Below are 18,213 nucleotides of genomic sequence, written 5' to 3'. Positions count from 1 at the left end.
TGAGTCATGCGCGGAGGTCCAAAGTGAGGGGAGCTGCTGGGTGATGTTCGTGGAAGACGAGCGGTTACTGGCGAGCGGGAGCAGGCGCTCGACGGCCCCACGCAGCAGAGCGCGCGACGCCCGAACTAAACACCCATGGCTCGCGACGCGTGGCCGGCACAATCGCGATACCGCCCCGGCCGCGCAGGAGCGAACGAAAAACACGTCCGCACCCCACGACGACCGAGGCCAAACTCCCAGCCCAATAGATAATTGGCACAATACGCATCAGATGACATGGTGGTGTCATGCATATTGTGCCGGTCACAGCTCAGAGTGAAACCTGTGAACACAACCGTAACACATCTTTAGCCGAGCCGAGCCAACCGGTCTCTCCAACTGTCCCCGAGTGCGTTTTCGATTGATTATGGGGTTTAACGTGCCGCAACTACACAAATTATGAGGCGCGCCGTAGTGGAGGGCTCCAGATTAATTTTGACCACCTGGGGACCTTTAAGGCATGCCAAAATCTTGAACACACAGGCGTTTTCGCTTTCGCCTCCATCTTCTGAAGCGGCCCCCACGGCCGGGAATCAAACTTGCGTCCTTGGCTCGTTGTCCTCACACAGCAACAGCGGCATATCATCTTCCACCTCTAAACAAACGTTTTTCAGGCGGTCAAGTGTCTCAACCACAAAAGGCTACTAGGGCAAAAAATCAATTTTGCTTTTAACGCTCTGAAGTTACACCTGGCCCTACAGGCTCCAGACAGCCGAGTTTGATGGGCGAGCGCAGCGTCAACAGCGGCAGACCCCACAACTCAGGGTCGGTCCAGCCGCGCCGACCGCCATCAGTGCCCGTGGATGCGCCTTCGGAAAAACGTGTGTCATAACATTATTAGCGTGTATATCTGCTACATACAGCAAAGAAGTCATGCAGAAATGTTACAGAAGGGAGAAGCGTCCAAATGAAACTGGGTGCAACTGGGTGCTCATATAATGCTGTTGCCTCTTGCTGCCGAGCCCTGTAGGTTGACACAACTGGGAAGATTGGAAGATTGTGTTCGAGGATTTGCATTCCCCGCAAATTCTTCTTCTCTTTTTTCCTTTTTTTTTCCCCAGGTTACTTCCACGGTTACTTCATCTTTAAAAGCCCACAGTAAGCGAGCGGATTACATACTGCCATGATGTACAAGCAGCTTGTTAGCCTGCTTTTTAGCAGGCTTGTTAGCAGGCTTGGTAGCAGGCTTGTTAACAGGCTAGTCAGCAGGCGGGAAATGCACATAAGTGTGCATTAAGTTTGGTCACAAGGGCCCCAAACACAGTTATTACAGCGTAGTTTACCACCCAGCACTTCTACTCTGCTTCATCTAATATTTCATGTGCTTATATCATTGTATTAAATACACATAACCGCAATTAGGGCGGATGTTTCAGGCGTTGACGTTCCGAAATGTTTCATTAGCTATTGTATAGCATAAAACTATTGTCTTTTCTTGAAGAAAAAAAAACATGAAATTGTTGTTTAATCTACTGAAAAAGCTAAGAAAAATACAGATATGATGCGCAGCAATAAAAGGTGGAAATACCGTATAAACCGGTATATAGGCAGAGTTTTTTTCAAAAAAAAATCCGCACAAGTCAACCCTCGTCTTATATAGCGGTCATTGGCAGAATGTAAATTGTTGTCTGGCAACAATGTGCAAGCATAGTCTGGCAACATTGTGCAAGCTGCCGTGCATTTGCGTAGCTGCGCATTTGCGTAGCGAGAGTAATCCGTCGCCATCGCCCTTTCTCTATTTGCTTATTGCTTTTCTCTAGCTTTTTCGCCTTTTACTCGTCTTGTGTGTGTGCGTGCGTACATTTCTGTACGTGTCTGCTCTGAGATGAGTGGCGGAAGTCAACGCCAGTTCAACGCTGCGTTTAAGCTGAAGGCGATTGAGTTGCCGAGCAGAATGGGAATATGGCGGCGCAACGCCAGTTTGGTGTTTCGGAAAAAAGTGTGCGGTACTGGCAGAGCCAGAAAGCTAAGCTGTGCACGTGCAACCCCCGGAACAGATCGTACCGTGGACGTCAATTATATCAACATTTGATATAATTGCAAATAAAACCTCCTGTTTCGTGGACTTGAAAAATATGTTACGTTTTTTTTTTAAGTAAAGCATGCAGATCTTGAGAAAGTTGTGCCCGCAGGTGGCTGCACAAGCGTTTCTCTTCTGGGCTTCACGCCCATACAGCCTTCATTATCTGCCTTCCCAAACATGATTTCAACTGAATAAATCCATCTCCATTCACCTGCGCTGTCTGGCAGAATTACTGAACGATCTCGTAGTTCATTAAACCTAAAAGGGGAGACTAATATGCTTCGTCCATGCTGCAAAAGGAGGAGCGCACCCCAGACACGAACGTGCTGGCGTGCGGGGACCGACCCTATGTTGCACATATCTGCCGTAGGTGGCGCTGGATGTCGCGGGTTCCGTGTCGCCCTCTGGGCACTGTCCGGTGCCTATAATGGAGGTCTGTGGACTAATTTAGATCTCCTGGGGTACCTCAGACCACCTTGGGTTCACCATAATTTCGCACACATGAGCATTCTAAATTTTGTGTGGCTGAGAATCGAACCTGGCACCTTGCCCGAAATGGCAGTTAAAGGGGGGAGATGTGCAAACGTACAAAAACATAACTCGGACAAAACAGTTTTGATGAGGTTCTGGGTTGCGGTGTAACTTTTGGCACTGCAAGCATGCCAGCAGTAGACAGCGAGATGGGGCACGCTCACTTTCGGAGTCAGAGCGGCTGGCCTCCTCAGCCACCTTGAGGAACACCTCCTCCAGCGTGGTGTTCTTGATGCCGTAACTGGAGACACCCAAGTCAACCAAGCTGGTCTCCAGTGCAGAGAAAAGCTTCTCGAAGCTCCCTTTTCGCAGCTCAAACAAGGGCAGGATATAATGCAGCTCGTGTTGTGTTTCGGATACGAGCACGGCTGTCTCTACATGCTGCTGGATGAACATTGTCACAGCCTTCTCACAGCAACCTGAAACACAAAACAACAACACAGCATCAGAATTGCACATAAAGAACACACAATAACGTTCCACAGAAGTTGTTAGATCTATGAAACCACCAGCCAGCTTATTAAAGGCACACTGAAGGCTGAATGAAATTTTGTTTTAACTGAAAGATCACATATTTTGTAGCTCTCTCGGCTTTCGTTCGACGAGCTATTTGCTGAGAAATAAGCAAACAAAGCTGGCATTTCTCTCACCCACTTCCTTTTCATTTTTTCGTGACATAGCCATTGCGTCACAAACCAGGAGCAAAGCACCGGCAGAACTGGTGTGGTGTAGAGCCTAAACACTGGCGACGGTAGCTTTTAAGCCTCTGAGCCATGGCCGACTACGGAAATGTTTCTTTGGCCGAAGAGGCTGGCGTGGACGTTTATAATTTTTCAGCGATGGAATCAGAAACGCTTTTAGATGCTCAAGCAGCCGGTGTGCCCGCCTACTCCAGATTACCGAACCCCATCCAGCCGGCTGCGAGCGAAGCCGCTTTAAAAGCAACAAGCGTCGTTTCGAATATGTATCAAGCGCGGTGTCCCGGGCTCCCGGCTGGCACCGTTCAGGAGGGCACCTTCATTTCCCCTAGTCTGGTGACCACAGCCATCTCATATTATCTTCTCCTGCGCGGCGCAAATCTAGAGAGAAATGAACACTCTTCACGGCAGCCATGCCGAGTAGTCGTCATTGCCCGCGCTATACCAAGGGCAGAGCGACGCGCACTTTACGGATTATCAGCGGCAGCTCCAGGCGAACGGAAAAGCATAAGGGCAGATCGGTCAGCTAACCACTTGCAGGAAGTTCATTTCACAGGCGATCATGTTTGAACCGGGCGCCAGCACGCTTTACCGATAGCAATATCTGCGCGCGGAGACAGGGAGATTGGAAGGTCAGAGGGGTCGCTGAACACTTTCATGGTCGCACCTATTCCCATCGATACCTAGTATGTTATCAATAAGTACAAATTCAAATTTTGGCGCTCTCTGAATGCTTCTGGACAGCTGTCTGTCTCATAATGTATAAGAGCTGTAGTATGTGTTTTTTTAAATTCGGTCAGCTCACGGGCAGTTTTGATTTATTTCACGTGCTTAACCACTTAGAAACTGTTTATATGAAGAAAATATTTATAGGTGCTTCTCTAATGAGCTCTCGCCGTTCACAACTCTTGCAGCGTCACAAACTGTAGTACCCAAAAGCGCACAGGGCGCCGTCGCCTGTTTCCACGTCTCTGGCATTTTCTGCCTTATTAAACAACTGCTGGTCGCGAGAATGGTGTATTTAGATTCTCGGCACTGTAATCCATCAGTGCAGGCCAACTTGTTTTTACCCTTTAGTGTCCCTTTAAAGACTGGACAACACACATTAGAACACCAGTCATCTGCTGTTCAGAAACAGCAGAAAGATTGCAAAGCACATAATCTCGATACATATTTAAAAATCAGCATTATACAAGGACCAGAGTTTTGCAATGTAACAGCCAGAACAATGGGCCTCCTCGACTATCAGTCCCGGATCGTCCGCGGACTGCCCGAGACGCGATCCGGCGATCGATTTTCCAATGTATTCCTATGGGGCTCTCGGTCCGAATGCAGTCCTCGGACTGCCCGCGGACCGTCCAGGACTGGTAAATCGAGGATGCCCAATGTAGCTATAGTGACCTGCCACAAGATTCTATTCTATTTTCGTTCACAACAGTTAGAAGGTTATTTAAGATGACCAATAGATAAAAACATAAGTTTGGGTCAGGAACACAGGTGAGAGTGTCTGGTAGGTTTTTCAGAAAATTGAGACCATTATTTCGCATCAACTACTACCGCTTCGTGGCGCTGGTGCCAGTCCAGTCCCCATTTTCCATAGTCATTTATGTTAAGCTTGTAACTGAATGTACCATTTGCAGCATTAGAGGTAAACTGCTCCTCTACACTATTTAAGTGACCTGTTTCTACTGCTAATAAACGAGCAAGCCTAGGCAGGCACAGTTTCTTCAAGCATCTTCAAGTTTCTAATACTAGTTTGTAAAGACCAGTAATTTGTCCATTCATCCATGTGTGCATCTACCAATATTGATGAAAAGTAAAGACAACAGGGAAAAAAAAAAAAAACAGATTCTGAAGTTTATAAAAGAGAAATATGCTACGTCTGTGCTGTGGAGGGAACCAAGATTGCCAGGAAAAATTTGCCACTAATACTCGTAATGCATGCCAGTATTAATTAAAAAATCTAGGGTATGATCTGATGCAGATTCATTCTAGGTGCACAAGCAGGCCTCATTTGGCCCACAGATCTTTCATGTTCTTTTTAATGTGTGTGCATCAGACCTGGAATAGATTCCTGAATACAAGGCGTTATCTACGGGCATGTGCTACTCTGTGGGTGCGTTAACACAGTGCTAGGCTGCTGAGTATGCACACAGGCTTCCAAGTATGCGCACAGATGTCTTGTGCTCAAACCTCCTGGAGCTTGCACACTAATTTAGTGAGTGACTGAACTTGCCGAGTGACTGAAATGACTGAGCTAATCAGTCACTTTATTAGGCACTGCTTAACTGCGGGTATGCGCGACTCTGTGGGCACATAACAATGTGCTAGGCTGCGGACCATTCCTCGTGGTTGACCCAGCAAGTGTTTGCACAATAATAATAAAAAGAGAAACATTCGCTACTCATCACACTTGGCAGTCGATTTGATTTGATTGATTGTAGGGTTTAACGCGCCGACGCAATGCAGGCGATGAGGCGCGCCGTAGTGGAGGGCTCCGTATTAATCTTGACCATCTGGGGATCTTTAACATGAGCCGAAATCTCGTACACACGGGCATTTTTGCTTTTCGCCTCTATCAGAAAAGCCACACTTGGCAGTCAGGCCAGATTGAAACTCAAATATAAATATACCACCCAATCGTATAAATTTTGAAATTTATTTCCCCAAAACTAAAAATAATGTTAATGTAATAATAACTAAAAATCTTATTCATAGGTAAGCCCTATGAGTAGATATTATAATCTGCAAGTACAGTCGAACCTCAATGTAACAAAGTCGGTAAAATTCATAATTTACTTCGTTACATAAAAATTTCGCTACACTGAAATTTGCGGTTAAAATGAACTATTAACTGCGTGAAGCGGTTCTTGCAAATGAAAACGTGGTGCACATGAATTGCTGGCGCACTGTTTCTGTCAGAGCTTAATCGTCTATGCAGGCATCAGCGTGAACTGCATGGGGTGTTTTCTGCACGCAAAAACATGCCTCGCAAGCCACAGGCGCGCTGATGCAGCCGCGGAGACCACCCGTGCGATCCGGGTAGCTCCAGCGACTGCTTCTAACCGCTCACTGAAATGCAACACGAGGGGGAAGTTGTTCATGTGGGAAAAAAAGCTGATAATGTGGGCAAAATTTGCACTGTAAAACGCCATACACGCCGCTTAAAAAAGCGCCCATCAAATACTCTCCGTGGTGCTAAGCCTAATCGTCTCTGGCAGGGCCAGCCAGCATCCCCGAGCACTTCGTAACTCCCGCCTTAGGGTGCGTGCCTCCCCATTGGCGCCAGTCGTCAGGCTCCTCCCACTGCTGCTCGCCGCACAAGTCACTTGCTGGCTGAGGCAGAAGCTGCCGCCGGCGCGCAATCATGGACACGAGCATGAAAAAAACGGATGCGCAATGCTCATAAAGGCCCACAAATGCCTTGCTGCACACATGCTGGAACGATGGAACCCAAAAAGCATGAGCAAACTCAAACGAAGGGCAAAGCGGCAGCATGCGACGGCGGTGGCGGCGCCATACGCAGCTTGTAGGCAAGGAGCTTGTAGGCAAGAAACTCGCTCATGGACTCCGTGGCCCGCTGCATCCGCGGCATTGGGTGGTCAATTTTATCGAGACCCTGCTTCGGCGCTTCCGTCTCCCAATATCTACTTCCACAACCAAAATTTTGTGCCTAGTTGTCCATGAAACTTCGTTACACTGAAATTTCGGCAAATGGGACTTTGTTACACAGAATGTGAAAATACATGGTGTGCATACACTTGAAGTTAAAAAAAATTACGTGGTTCATTACATTTCAGGTTTTGTTACACTGAAGTTTGTTACATTGAGGTTTGACTGTATACGCTAAAATGATGTGATCATTTCCCTAGAACGGATGATCAAGACGTTCAAGACTGTCGTGCAGATTCCCACTTCAGCGTTTGCCCTTCATTTCTGCACACGCTGATGAACGGGCTTCCAAGAGTAGATGTGAGGAGGGATGGAGGGGGTGTCACCTGTAATAGAGTCCCCAGACATGAGCTGAGCGGGATGCTTGACCAGCGTGAGGTGGTAGCCCTTGCCAAGGTTGTTCTTCAGGAACAGCGATGTGCCACAGCAACGCAGCTGCCCGTGCGAGATGACAGCAATGCGGTCGCCCAGCACATCTGCCTCATCCATGTGGTGGGTGGAAAGGAGGATGGTTCGCTCTGAAAGAGGAGACTGCTGCATTAGACAGGCTGGAGGCAATGACTCCAGATACTTACACCAATTTGCACCAAATTATCAGTATCCAAACAGGTGTGGCACCTCAGTAATCGCTGCACACCCAAACAAGAAGTTACCCCAACCAGCATTAACTAACCACTCTACATGAAAAGTTTTAGACCTGCATTTTACATTACTGTCACAAAACTTGAGTATTGTTGTTGTCTAACTCTGGTATTCTATAATGCACTCCTTGCTGAAATAATTTTTCTCATTTCATGACCTACCCAGGCGCTGAGTGTACTGTAATTAAATTTAAACAAATTCACAACAACAAATAAATAAAAGACTCGAGCCAACCCATAACAAATGAGCTCAAGTACACAAGATAAATAGAGCTAAAGATGAAATAAAAAGTTCACTTTCCACCGAATTTAAGAAATATCCACCAACAGGAACAGTAAAGCTTTGTAGTGTTTATAAATGCTTCTGACTACCAATGTACATTTAACCGTGAGCAATGTACTCAGCATATTTCAACATGCAAAGCCCTAGCTGACCTCTACATTTACTGTCCCAGCTACAACTGTGTAAGTGACGATAAGCAATGACTGTCACGAGGATATACACGAAAAAGAAACAGCTGGACTTGAAGTTCAGATAAGGTATTTCATGAATCGAGGAAAGGCAATAACTGGTGTCGGAAACACGGTTCAAGATCGGAGTTTTTATCAACAGTAAAAACATTCTTGCTGTTTGGACAAGAAAAAGAAGCACATATGACATATGTTGGTATTTGTTGTGACCGCTCCCTCCTTTCGAGTAATGTGTGCTTTTATTGCCAATCTTGCTGTCTAATGGTTTTGGAAATTTTTTTTATTCAGCTAGAAAAAATGTCTTAGAATGCAATGCATCAATCACATTAATATGTAACCAAATATACAGTTTCAAACATATAACAAAATTATTGTACGTACCAAGAGAACATACCCATGAAAACAAGGTACACTGATCACGAAAACAAGAAACGCGAAGAGATCTTGGCGCTTCAAAAATCTGGTCGCATTGTAACGATCTCCGTATAGTTACTGCTGAGATAGCATTTGTGTGAATGATGGAGAGAAACCCACAAAATGAGTTGAAGAAATTCTATTGCCCTTTACCAGCAAATCAAAGAATGTAGAAAATCTGCTCATGGCAAGGAGAAAATTTAGATGTCTTTATCCGACTGTCCAGTTGTTGGGCCATTTCTGGCCATGTTTGCTACAATGCCACAATAAACAAAATGTCTACCCCAAAACTATTTGTAAAGCAGGAGCCTAAAGGCCCACAGGTGTAAGCATGACGTGAGCTAGCCTGTATTGTGCGCATTTTGGTTCTTTTCCTCCATACTCAGGACACCTAAAAAAAATAAAAGGACTCCAAGCAAAGCGGCAATCGTGGAAGTCGTCATAAGACGGTTCACCCCAGCCCCAACCAGCACTGGCTCAGCCAGAAAATGTGGGCACCTTTCTTGTACTTGAGGATGAGGTCCCATATGGCCCGGCGAGAGTAAGGGTCCACGCCAGCCGTTGGCTCATCCAGGATGACCACCCGAGAGCCCCCGACAAAGGCAATGGCCACAGACAGCTTGCGCTTCATGCCACCTGACAGGCAGTCTACCTTGCTGAAGCGCTTCAGGGGCAGGCCCAGGTCTTGGATGATCCTGTGCACACAGCAGCAGGTGTGAACTCTAGTGATTGCTCAAACACTTCCCAAGCACTTTTTTTCCCCTCTGAAGATGGGGATGTTTTGCACATCATCGGTTTGCAATGTAGCTGTGCATTAAATTGGCCCGAAAGGCTAAGGTTAGGGACACAGACCCCTTGTCAATGTCAGCAGTGGCCGCACTTCAATACAGTTTTCAGCCAGGCCCTCAGTTGCCTCCTTCATCATGTGCTGACACTTTTTCCATTGGACGAAGTCCTCACTGTTCTGTCACTAGAATCAACATTTGTTCAACATTTTTTGTGTGCTCTTAGTTTCCAAGGCAAAATAACCAATCTACCCTTCTGGTTTGTGGTGCTTATGCAACAGGCACCCTGGAATCACTGAAAGACGATGCTTAATTATCTGCTCCTCTGAGCCTAACCTAAAGTTGGTTTCTGGACCTGAGGAACAAGGCACATTGCTATCACTATAGCATGGCTCAGCTCTCACACATGAGCTTGGAAGGACTTGTCGTGTGCAGCAACTTAGCAGTGCAGTACAGCAAGAAAATGAGCACCCCTGGTATGGTGGCACAAAAAGGGGCAGCATAAAATGCATGGCAGCCAAGGCATCCCATCATGGGAGAAACTTTTTTTTCTCCTTCCCTGGTAGCCCGAAATGTGCAATGTCTATGCTAGTCAGTTCAGCACATGAGCTGTGTGATCAATGGCAGGTTGGCATTGAAACTGTCTTTTTTTTTTGTACTACTGCACAACTTGGGGCTCCTGGTTCCTACAAAACCCCCACTTGCCATGGACGGCACCACTTTCCCTTCAGGGGGAGGGTGGCAGAATACTGGTGTATGCTTCTGCCAAGAGGACGGCTCAAGAATGGCCTTTTTTCTTTTTTGAAATTTTTATCACCTAGCTAGTGCTCATTTCTATCCCTTCCCTCCCCCATTCGTCTCCCATTAAAGAATGTAGTAACATTTTGAGGGCTGCATTTATTGCACACAATAAGTGTTCACCCACTCTTTTCATTTTTATGGCTATCTTTTTGCAATGCCATTATTATTATTTATTATTGTGGCACCACATTTGCATTCTCCATTTCCCGTGTAAGCAGCAGTTCTTTTTACAAGGCAGAATGAGTGACCATCAAGCTCCACCTTAGGTAGTCAAGCTTTCCCATGAGGTACTGCTACCTTTGAGAAAGTGTAGAAAATACCAGCACCATCAATAAAGTTGATGGCCATTCTAGCAGCATAGATGATTGCGCTAATACTAATCTCTTCCTTGTGCCACCAGCTATTGTGTACATGTGCATAAGTGGTAAGCACGTACAAACGGTAGACTCTTGCGTTCACCCGCATGCTCGTTTAGACTGCAATTGAACACAAAGCGAAACATTTCAATGAAATCGAAACTAAACAAAGCCTACCACTAGTGCTGAGGTATCCTTTATAATGTTTGCTAGCTGATGTTTGTGTCTTTTAATAAGCATATCATCAGCATGAGTTCCCGCATACATTTATTTCACATTTGCATATCCCTGCCTCCATGTTTGTTTCATAAAAATTCTAAGGGAGTCTTCCTCAGTCTCGTTTCACCAAATAATATTTGTGATGGCAGAAAGCGTCGTGCAGGGCGGTGATACTTTTTTTTATGCCTCTAAATAAAAACAGGTATGAACTGCTGCCCCAAGTGGTACATTTGTATCCTTAGCACTTTGATCTACCCATACGGGCCAACTTGCTTTTACACTTTAGTGTCCCTTTAATTCTTGTTCTCCAGTACTCTAGGGTGAGTGCGGGAACCTGGTAGCAGCTCTTTCCCTCCTTCAAAATGGAAGCGACAAAAGTTTGCCGAACGAAAGCCCAGCGCCAGTTTGGTGTGATCAAGAAAGGTATTAGATGCTGGCAGAACTAAATATCGAAGTTTTTGTCATGCCACCCTTGGAAAAAATCCTTTTGTGGACATCACAAGGTGCCCTTTGAGTAACAAAATAAGGTGGTGGACCTCATCAACAAGTTTTACACGAATCGGTCACATTGCAGGACATCTGCTGCAAAGCAATGGAGCTTGCATGCCAAAAACTTTTGGGTACGTTGTTTTGTTTCATGAAGCATAAGGGTTTTGCCTTTCGAGGAAAGTTCCGACAGCTTTTATAAGCAACTTGAGCAAGCAGGAGCGCCGATGATGGATGAAGACCGAAAATAAAATGACATTTCTTATGAACTTTTCTACACAATGCTTCTGTTCAGCCTTTTTCACCTGAAGTTAAGGGGTCAACCTATTAGTCATTTAATACAATAGTCTTTTACACTAGGTGGCAGCAGGCATTGCTTGTGTGCTAAAGCCACCCTGTTTGCACGAGTATTTTCCCACACTTTGAAACACACAATTTGCAGTCAAGCAGTTTGAATGGCACCGGTCAAGGAACAGTGCATTTCAAAACAATGCAGCACACTCTACCACAGAAACAGACAGCGGTCTCCTTTTTGCAGGCGTTGAAGGGAATAGTAGAAGTGCTCAGAGCAATCCGATAGAATAGATGGTACTAGGAGTATACAGCAAGTGCCCGGCTTGTACCTACTTATGAATGATATGCTGCACGAGTACTTGGCCCCTCAACTTAAACGCTGTCCTTTGATGGTAACAGTGCTCAAAACTTGCTAAGTGCTCAAAACAGTGCTGAGCAAACTTTGCCTCGACAGAAGACTAACAACACGCCACGAAGAAAATGGCACATCATGCCACTCAACTAATCTGACAGCTTGAAAAGTACTTCCATAGCTACATTACAGTTAAGTCCAGAAGATAGCCATAAAAAATACGAGTAGAAATTCCGCATGGGATGCTCTCATTCTGCAATCATCTTACCAAGAATCGCAATGAATGCAAGTCAAGACAATCCGGACAATACTTACTTCTCTGTCTCATCCTTAATGTTGCTGTCACGAGCGTGTTTTAGGCGAGCATAAAACCACAAATGTTCCTCTACGGTCAACCTGCAGAACCAAGCAAAAAAAGATGGGCGACCGAGGCAATCAGAATAAGTGCAGGGTTTGTCACTATCGCTAACAATTTTCTTTATGGACACTTTAAGGAACCATAACTGAGAAAATTCATTTATTCCTTTTATTTGTCATAACCACTCAGAGAAGCTCCGTTGTTTTTTTGTTGTTTTTTTCTCGTAGAACTTCTATAGCAAGAGCAGTGTTGGACTGCCCACGAATTACTCAAAACTGCTCTGGGCAGACATATAAAATAGACCAGATGCGTCATCACACTTCTGTGTAATGTTTATCCAGACACATTAAGCAGGCGACTGCAGAACCATGCAATTATGTAAAGCATGCGCTAAAGTAAACACTTGTTAACTGTTTAAAAGCTAGAGGAAAGAGTAAGCGCCCCAAGGGCTATTTTCAAGTTCACTTACTCGTCAAACAGAACATTATGCTGTGGACACATGCCCATACTCTGGCGGATTACATCCATTTCTGTACGGATGTCACGTCCATAGATAGTCGCATAGCCAGATGTTGGTGGGAACAGTCCTGTGAGAATGGACCTGGAAGGCACAAAACCGAACCACCAGACAGGGACTTCTTAACATAAATAAATTTCTGCAACAATGACAGAAGGGGTACAATGTATCCAGATTTTATTTGCTCTTGATAATGGAAGACTGCATATGTTGACCGAAGCCCAGAAGCACATGACCGTGCAGTCAAAAATAAACAACCAGAATGGAGTCACCAAAATAACAGAATCAGTAGGGGTGTGTGACTACTTGAATACAAACTGAATGGTTCTCATAGTCTGCGAGTAATCTGATTTGCGAATCGTATATCCAGTAGAGCCTACGGGTTCCTCAAACATTGAGTATATTCCGTGAACATGATTTCAAGTATTTGAAACAGACCTGGTTTGTATTATTACGCATTAACATCGTACGTGCAAGTTCTACATGAATTACTGAACACTGCTGACATAATAACAGACATATAGCATGTCTCATCCACATTCCCCTTGCTTCGCCCCATGATACAATGTTTCACCAAAGCTTACTTCATATCCAACCAAAGCACGGTGGCTGTAAATGGAAACATTGCCTCCACACAGTTTATGGGACTACAAGCACAGAACCTGTTATGAGCAACATCCTCTTGATGAGAAGGTCATATAATGGTGCTCGCAACTATACCCCTGCCAAATGATTGGCCATATGTGCCATAAACTACACCTCAACATGCTAATCTGATTTAAACCTGAGCTCGTTTGCTCAAACAAATAAGCTTATTGGAAGTCTTTCTGAGAGTATAGTCTTATTCGCTGACTTCAATAAGTCTGCGAATAAGATTCAGACTAGTGCGCTTTCCCGAAAGCGCACAGGCTAGGTTGGAGAGCAGTCTTATTGAAGTCTAAAAAGACAGCGGGTACCTAGATGATACGGAAGGGGCCCCTAGGGAAGTGTGGGGAATGTGGGAAAAAATACTGTTGTTTTGGTGTTGCCGGCCAAGAGCACGCATTTGCTTTGAACCGTTATGGATACAATTTTATAAATTGGGCCCATCGGGTGGTTTATGTGAACACCCCTACGAATCATTTGCAATAACCAGGTAACTGGGCAACTCGCGTGAAGCGGCCTCTCTGCGCCGCTTGCGGTGTACGCTCTCCCCATGCTTTATAGTGTACGTGCAGTGTATGTACCCCCATGCTTCAAAGTATACACCTTTGAACAGACTTGCAGTTCAACTCCGCATATAAGAATGGAAAACAATGTCCTTACTGCCAGATTAGGGTCAATGTTAGGTCAATGCTGAGTACTGCGAAGCTGTGTTTGCCTCTTTTGTAGCTAATGTCTACATAGTCACCCTTGAACAGGCTGCTTGGGTTGCTGACAATATCTTCACAAGCTTGCTCTAAAAATGTAACTCTTTCTCATCTTCCACCCTCATTCTTTTCAGGATTCATGTTCTGGGAAAAGAGAAAACCCTTAGCATGCCTTGGGTTTGGCTTTTAAGGAATGGGCCCTTGATTTTCTGTGCCTTATTTCGAGGTGATGGGGTCACAGGTGATGCTGGTGCAGATATTTCTACCTTGCTCTGTTAAGTGGAGTCTTTCAATTTGGGCTTGCTAAATGCACTGCAATGATCTTATAAGTTGTGTTGTGGGTACCTGTTCCGAGAAAAGCCTCATTGCTGGCGCCTTTCTGACGAGCACCTACAGCTTGAGTTTTTTCCCCATGTCAGGGGTCTAGGTAGAAAATGTGATATCTACTCCTTGGTTTTATCAAGGCGTCCCTTAGCCTTAGGGCTTCATTCTCCTTCAGGCCCATAGTATGGTTGGTGACCTTTTTCATCATGTGCATGATCTGATTACCGTTTTAAATTTTTTTTGAGTAGTGGAATGAGATTTGATGGTAGCACGGTAACAACAGTGATTTAGCAGAGTACAAAACAGATGACAAAGTGGCAGCTGCTTCCAGACATAGGCTAATTGACTTGATCCTGGTTTCACAACTCTTCTAGCCTCCTCATCTCTTATCCTGGCCAAGTGTATGCAACAGACCCCCCCCCTCCCTCCCCACAACGGTAAAAGATGTCCTTACACCTCGCTGCCCCAAGCGATGCAATGCTGTCACCATTTTGTGCTGCCAGACGGCGTTTAGCGATGCTGATTAATTTGACTGATTATAAGGTGTAATGCGCCGACGCTACACAGGCGATGAGGGGCGCCACAGTAGAGGGCTCCAGTTTAATTTTGACCACGTGGGGATCTATAACGTGCAACAAAATCTCGAACACACAACACACAAGCGTTTTCATTTTTCGCCTCCATCAGAAAAGCAGTGGCGGCGGCCAGGAATTGAACCCACATCCGTTTAGCAATGCTGACAAACGATGTTACACGCAGGTGGGGAAGGAGGGGGGGGACATAGGTAACTTTTATCGAAATGGAAAGCATATACAAACAAAACTATACACATAGAAGGGTTTTCACCCAAAATTACATGTATGTGGGCATGATGCCTGTTTTTAGCCTAATAATTTCTCAATTTCTCTTCTTTCATTATCATTATATTGAGGGTTCTAAAGTGCATTTGGTGCAGCAAAAGTCTTGGTATAAATAGGAGTGCTCTGATGTAAATTGTTTTGAATGCTTGTTGTCCACATCTGTATTGTAACCCTCCCTGCTTGGACAGCTACCCTGTCAAATAAAATAAAATAATGAAAACTTCAGCCTATGGTCAAATTAGGATAACATCACAAAGAACCACAGGAAAAAAGGAGACAGGACCACTGCCACTACAACTACCTCATACTCCTATTCGCACCCTTCAGTGATGTAAGCCAGATTGCACACGTGCTTTAGTTTGTGATGGCAAAAGAGTGAGAATATTTCATGTTTTAAGGGTAGTTACATTGTAGTTGTTTTTCCAGCACCGTTGTGTCCAAGAAAGGAAGTTATCTGTCCCTCGTACAAATTTAGGCTGAGCTTGTTCACAGCGAGCTTCTTCCCATCTTTGTAGATCTGAAAAAGAAATAGTTAACAAATAAAATGCCTTCCACACTAAGCTAACAGTTATCTAATTTTATATCATACTGCAGATTACAACAAATCATCATTGCAATAATTGATGTACACAAAAATTATCTAAGTGCATTATCTAACAAGTGCTTGTGCATAGCAGTGCCTCTTTATTTTTTAATTGATATCACACTGCCCAGAAACCTTGAGAAACAATGAACTACTACAGCTACAAAATCATGAAGAGCGCCCATTTCAGAGATGGCCAACAGTCTAAAATCATACAACAGGCCTCCTTTATACTGAGATATTGACAGCTCAGGAATGTTAACTTACCTCAATCAATTTACTTCAATAAAACTATCAACAATTTTATACACAGCAAAGGTGCGTGATAACTGAAACTAGTTTCTTCTCTGCCTTGCAGTTCACTATTTGATGTGTGTGAATTCAGTAAGTCAAATATGTTTTACACACCTTGCACCTAGCTCAGCTCCCATGTAAGGGAGAAATTCCCTGAAACTGCCCTCTTTGTAGCTCCCAATCTCTTGCGTTGTACGTTACATATGTCATAACCATGGTCGTTTTCTCCTGGCCTATGCCAGCCTTCATGGTTGGAACGCATGAAAGGAAATGCTAAACGGTCGGTCAGAACTAGCTACAGCAATATTAAGACTTACCTTGACAAGGTTGTCTATACACACTCCAAGTGGAAGCTCCGAAGGGTCTGGCTCGATATAGCCGCTGCTGGCTGAAAGCACAATGTAACGATTAGAATGCTGTGAAAATTGTCAAATTTTATAAAATGCCAGAGACCCTTCACCTCGTGCTGCTGTCTACAGTGCAGCAGCAGTACTAAATTTCCTAAAATTCTTGAATTGGGCCTCGAGTGAGAGATTTTTTGAGATTTTTTTTTTTTTGCACGGAAAGCAGCCTCAGTTCACCAAAGCTACTAGTCTAGTAATGTGCCATTTCCCTGGCTACAATGCAGCGGAAGGAGTACCTGCTCGGCCTTCCATAGCACAGGCCTGCTCTTCTTCAGTCACTGACAGACCGGCCACGTGCTTTCGCAGCAGCTTTTGCCAAAATGAGCGCAACGGCCCATACTCCAGGTCATGCCTTCCTCCTCCAAACCAGTAGCTGTGTGTCAAGGGGAAATACCACGGCCGTGGAAGGCCATAAGATCCTGCAAGAGCACGTGCCAAGTGGCAAGTTAGGATGTCAGACGCAAGCAGGGCCAGGAGAAGCCCCAGTCCACATTGTTGGGCAACGAAAGTAGAACAATGTGCTGCGCGAGGGGAAAATGCAGCTGCCACTTTGGGCCATTTGCAGCTTGGCTCCTTCCCTGTTGGATGCCTGGGCCGGCCTCTGATTTAACAAAACTGCTCCCTGAAAACTGCCAGGCTAGAGGTTCTACAGTGGGGGCTACCGCCTTGATTTCACGAAACTCCAACACTCCACGAAACTCCAACACTGTCCAGGAAGATACGCCCTCTGCCAGCTAGCCTGAGAGAGTGAATATTTGCCGACGGCCCAGCAGACATGTCTCATTTGTGCGCTGAACACTTTTAAAAGGCAGCTTAGGGGTTCAGACGCATACACCATGCACACTAGCTCTGCTCTCTTCCTGTCCGCAGGGAGACAGTTGGGACTAACCTGGATGCACATTCTCAATGTACCAGACAAGCAGGGAGTAGATGAAGGCATCAACCAGCATCATGAATGCGACGTGGGCCAGGCTGAACGTATCATCCTCCAGCGGTGAAATGCCAATGTTGGCCCACTGCACGCCAACTCCAACTTCCTCGTAGAAGGCAAAATATTTGGCACCCAAGCCGAATGCAGTTGTGGAAAGGAGAGACTGCAAAATATCGCAAACACCATGGTAATACATTATGAAATAGTACATGGAAGTAACTACAGATTACAGTATGCCCCACCCCAAAATTTATAGGAAAAGCCAGCATTTCTCTTTTCTCTTTCCCTTTCATTTTTTTTTTTTCATTCATTTGGAAAAACAGCACATCCCAAAACAAGCCGAGTAACTCAGGAGGCTTCAGGCTGGGGTGGCTCTCACACCTTCAGTCACCTGGACTTGGGGACCCACACCAGAAGACCCAGGAACATGTCCCAAGTGTCCAGCTCAGGCGGCTGAAGCAGATGTCAAGCATCTCTTGAGGATGTGCACAGGAACAAGGATAGCTTGGGACAGTGCGCTAAGAGTGGTTCGTCTTCAGTGGAATAAGTCAGGTGACTTCAACTGGTGGGTGCACGAAGACCGCTACTGCAGGTCGCTGCTGAACTTTTTACACGAGACCGGACTCCATGCCTACCTGTAGACTTGACCAGTGTCATCGGTTTCCTGAGTATCGGTGATTGTTGTACCCTTTTCTCTTTTGCCTTTGTACTGTCTTATCTTTGTCTTACTTCCACAATTTCTTCTTCTCCTTTCTTCTCTCTTCTCATCTTTACATCTTCTTCAAATGCCGCATGGCAAAAATACGAAGTA

The 18,213-nt window shown here is 45.2% G+C and overlaps 1 protein-coding gene across 1 annotated transcript in view; it reads right to left on the bottom strand.

Moving 5' to 3' along the window:
• LOC144150561 (ATP-binding cassette sub-family A member 2-like) overlaps window positions 1-18,213 on the bottom strand; it is a 132,113-nt gene that overhangs the window by 65,115 nt on the left and 48,785 nt on the right. Inside the window, exons 20-28 of the mRNA XM_077682162.1 lie at window positions 17,361-17,565; window positions 16,708-16,890; window positions 16,385-16,455; window positions 15,598-15,707; window positions 12,610-12,741; window positions 12,098-12,178; window positions 8,988-9,184; window positions 7,290-7,481; window positions 2,758-3,012 (exon numbers count right to left, since the gene is read on the bottom strand). Coding sequence (XP_077538288.1) covers window positions 2,758-3,012; window positions 7,290-7,481; window positions 8,988-9,184; window positions 12,098-12,178; window positions 12,610-12,741; window positions 15,598-15,707; window positions 16,385-16,455; window positions 16,708-16,890; window positions 17,361-17,565 — 1,426 coding nt within the window. The remainder of the gene's footprint in view (window positions 1-2,757; window positions 3,013-7,289; window positions 7,482-8,987; window positions 9,185-12,097; window positions 12,179-12,609; window positions 12,742-15,597; window positions 15,708-16,384; window positions 16,456-16,707; window positions 16,891-17,360; window positions 17,566-18,213) is intronic.

The sequence above is a fragment of the Haemaphysalis longicornis genome, unplaced genomic scaffold (genome assembly GCF_048455015.1).
Source record: "Haemaphysalis longicornis isolate Haplotype H1 unplaced genomic scaffold, Haemaphysalis longicornis Haplotype H1 scaffold_1, whole genome shotgun sequence".
NCBI classification, from domain to species: domain Eukaryota; kingdom Metazoa; phylum Arthropoda; class Arachnida; order Ixodida; family Ixodidae; genus Haemaphysalis; species Haemaphysalis longicornis.
This window is presented reverse-complemented; position numbering and strand designations above follow the sequence as displayed.